Source organism: Cystoisospora suis (genome assembly GCF_002600585.1).
Source record: "Cystoisospora suis strain Wien I chromosome Unknown contig_7820, whole genome shotgun sequence".
NCBI lineage: Eukaryota > Apicomplexa > Conoidasida > Eucoccidiorida > Sarcocystidae > Cystoisospora > Cystoisospora suis.
The window spans coordinates 1-1,270 of record NW_027160605.1 but is presented as its reverse complement, the minus strand read 5'-3'; the positions used below and the strand labels follow the sequence as shown (position 1 = coordinate 1,270).

The following is a 1,270-nucleotide window of genomic DNA, read 5'->3' as shown; positions in this document are numbered from 1 at the left end:
GATTAAAGATAGATAGATTAGAGCATCGCTTTTAGAAGAGAGGGAGGAGTACGACGAGTGAAAATAAGAAGACTGTGAGGGCAGATTTGTGCATGTGAAAGACACGATGGATGGAATGCAGGAAAGAAAGACTTTGGATAGAAATTTAGGAAGAGAACGAGAAAGATAGACAGGTAGATGTGGAGACACTTCAGTCGGCGAGAGATTTTTCTTGTGAAAGAGAAAGTCCAATAGAAGAGAGGTCATAGCTACGACTGTATAGATAGCACACGATAGGGCAATAGAAGACCGCCAGAGACTTCTCTACATAGTAGGCATGCAAGCACGTAAAAAGGTCTTACAATATACATACATATAGATCTATAGAAATATCCATAAATGTGTAAATAGATACATATCTGAGTATACAGTCCATACCTCCTGTGCTTACTCGATTGCCGCTCCCGTCCATAGATCTTCTCTTCTCTTTCTACTTCTTTCTCTCTCTAGATTTACATCTATATAGGTATATCTACGGAAAGAGATAGATAGAGACTTCGAATAGAAATAGAAGGGGATAGTCCTCGACACTTCTCGTCAAATGTAGAGGACTTCGTAACGTATAAGGAATAGGTGAAGCTTCTCAGACACACTGCTATCTCATACAAGTATATAAATACACACATATATATATATAAATATATACACTTCCCTTTCTCATGTTGATAGATTGCAGTGAATGGATGGGCTTGCTTCCCTTTGAATTTCCAGAGATATAGATTTCTTTCTCTCCATTCTTCTTTTCTTCGTCTTTCTTACCTCTCATCTCCCTTCTCCATCTGTCCGTTAAGTTCTCCATTCATCTCTTCTGTATCTTTTCGTGAATCTTCCTGCTGTGTATCTACACCTACATACCTAAATAGGCAGACACCCATCTGCGTGTCTATCCAAGAAAAGTGTCTATCTTTGTCTCTAGATCAGTCTCTCCCTCTCCTCTCCATGTACGTCTGTCTCTCTCTGTCGCTCTCTATCTCTCTCCTAGTTTTCTTCGAATCTTCTCTAAGTCTATCCATCCTCTCTCTATATAAGTATTCTCAGCCTGTGTGTCTCTCTCCGTCTATCTTAGATATGCGTACATTACTCCCAAGACATTTATCGAATCGATCAAGCTCTACGGAAGTATGCTACAGGAAAAGATCGAAGCCCTTAAGAGCAAAAGCGACCGCCTAAGCTCGGGGCTCCAGAAGTTAATTGATACGAAAGAAAAGGTGTCTGCCTATTTAGGTATGTA

General features: G+C 40.1%; 1 protein-coding gene across 1 annotated transcript in view; it reads left to right on the top strand.

Annotated features, from left to right (window-relative positions):
- CSUI_010586 (dynein heavy chain family protein) overlaps positions 1-1,262 on the top strand; it is a gene marked incomplete at both ends in the record, with an annotated part of 2,875 nt that extends 1,613 nt beyond the window's left edge. Inside the window, one exon of the mRNA XM_068070689.1 lies at positions 1,106-1,262. Within this exon, the coding sequence (XP_067917335.1) occupies positions 1,106-1,262 (157 nt within the window). The remainder of the gene's footprint in view (positions 1-1,105) is intronic.
- Between the last annotated feature and the right edge of the window lie 8 nt (positions 1,263-1,270).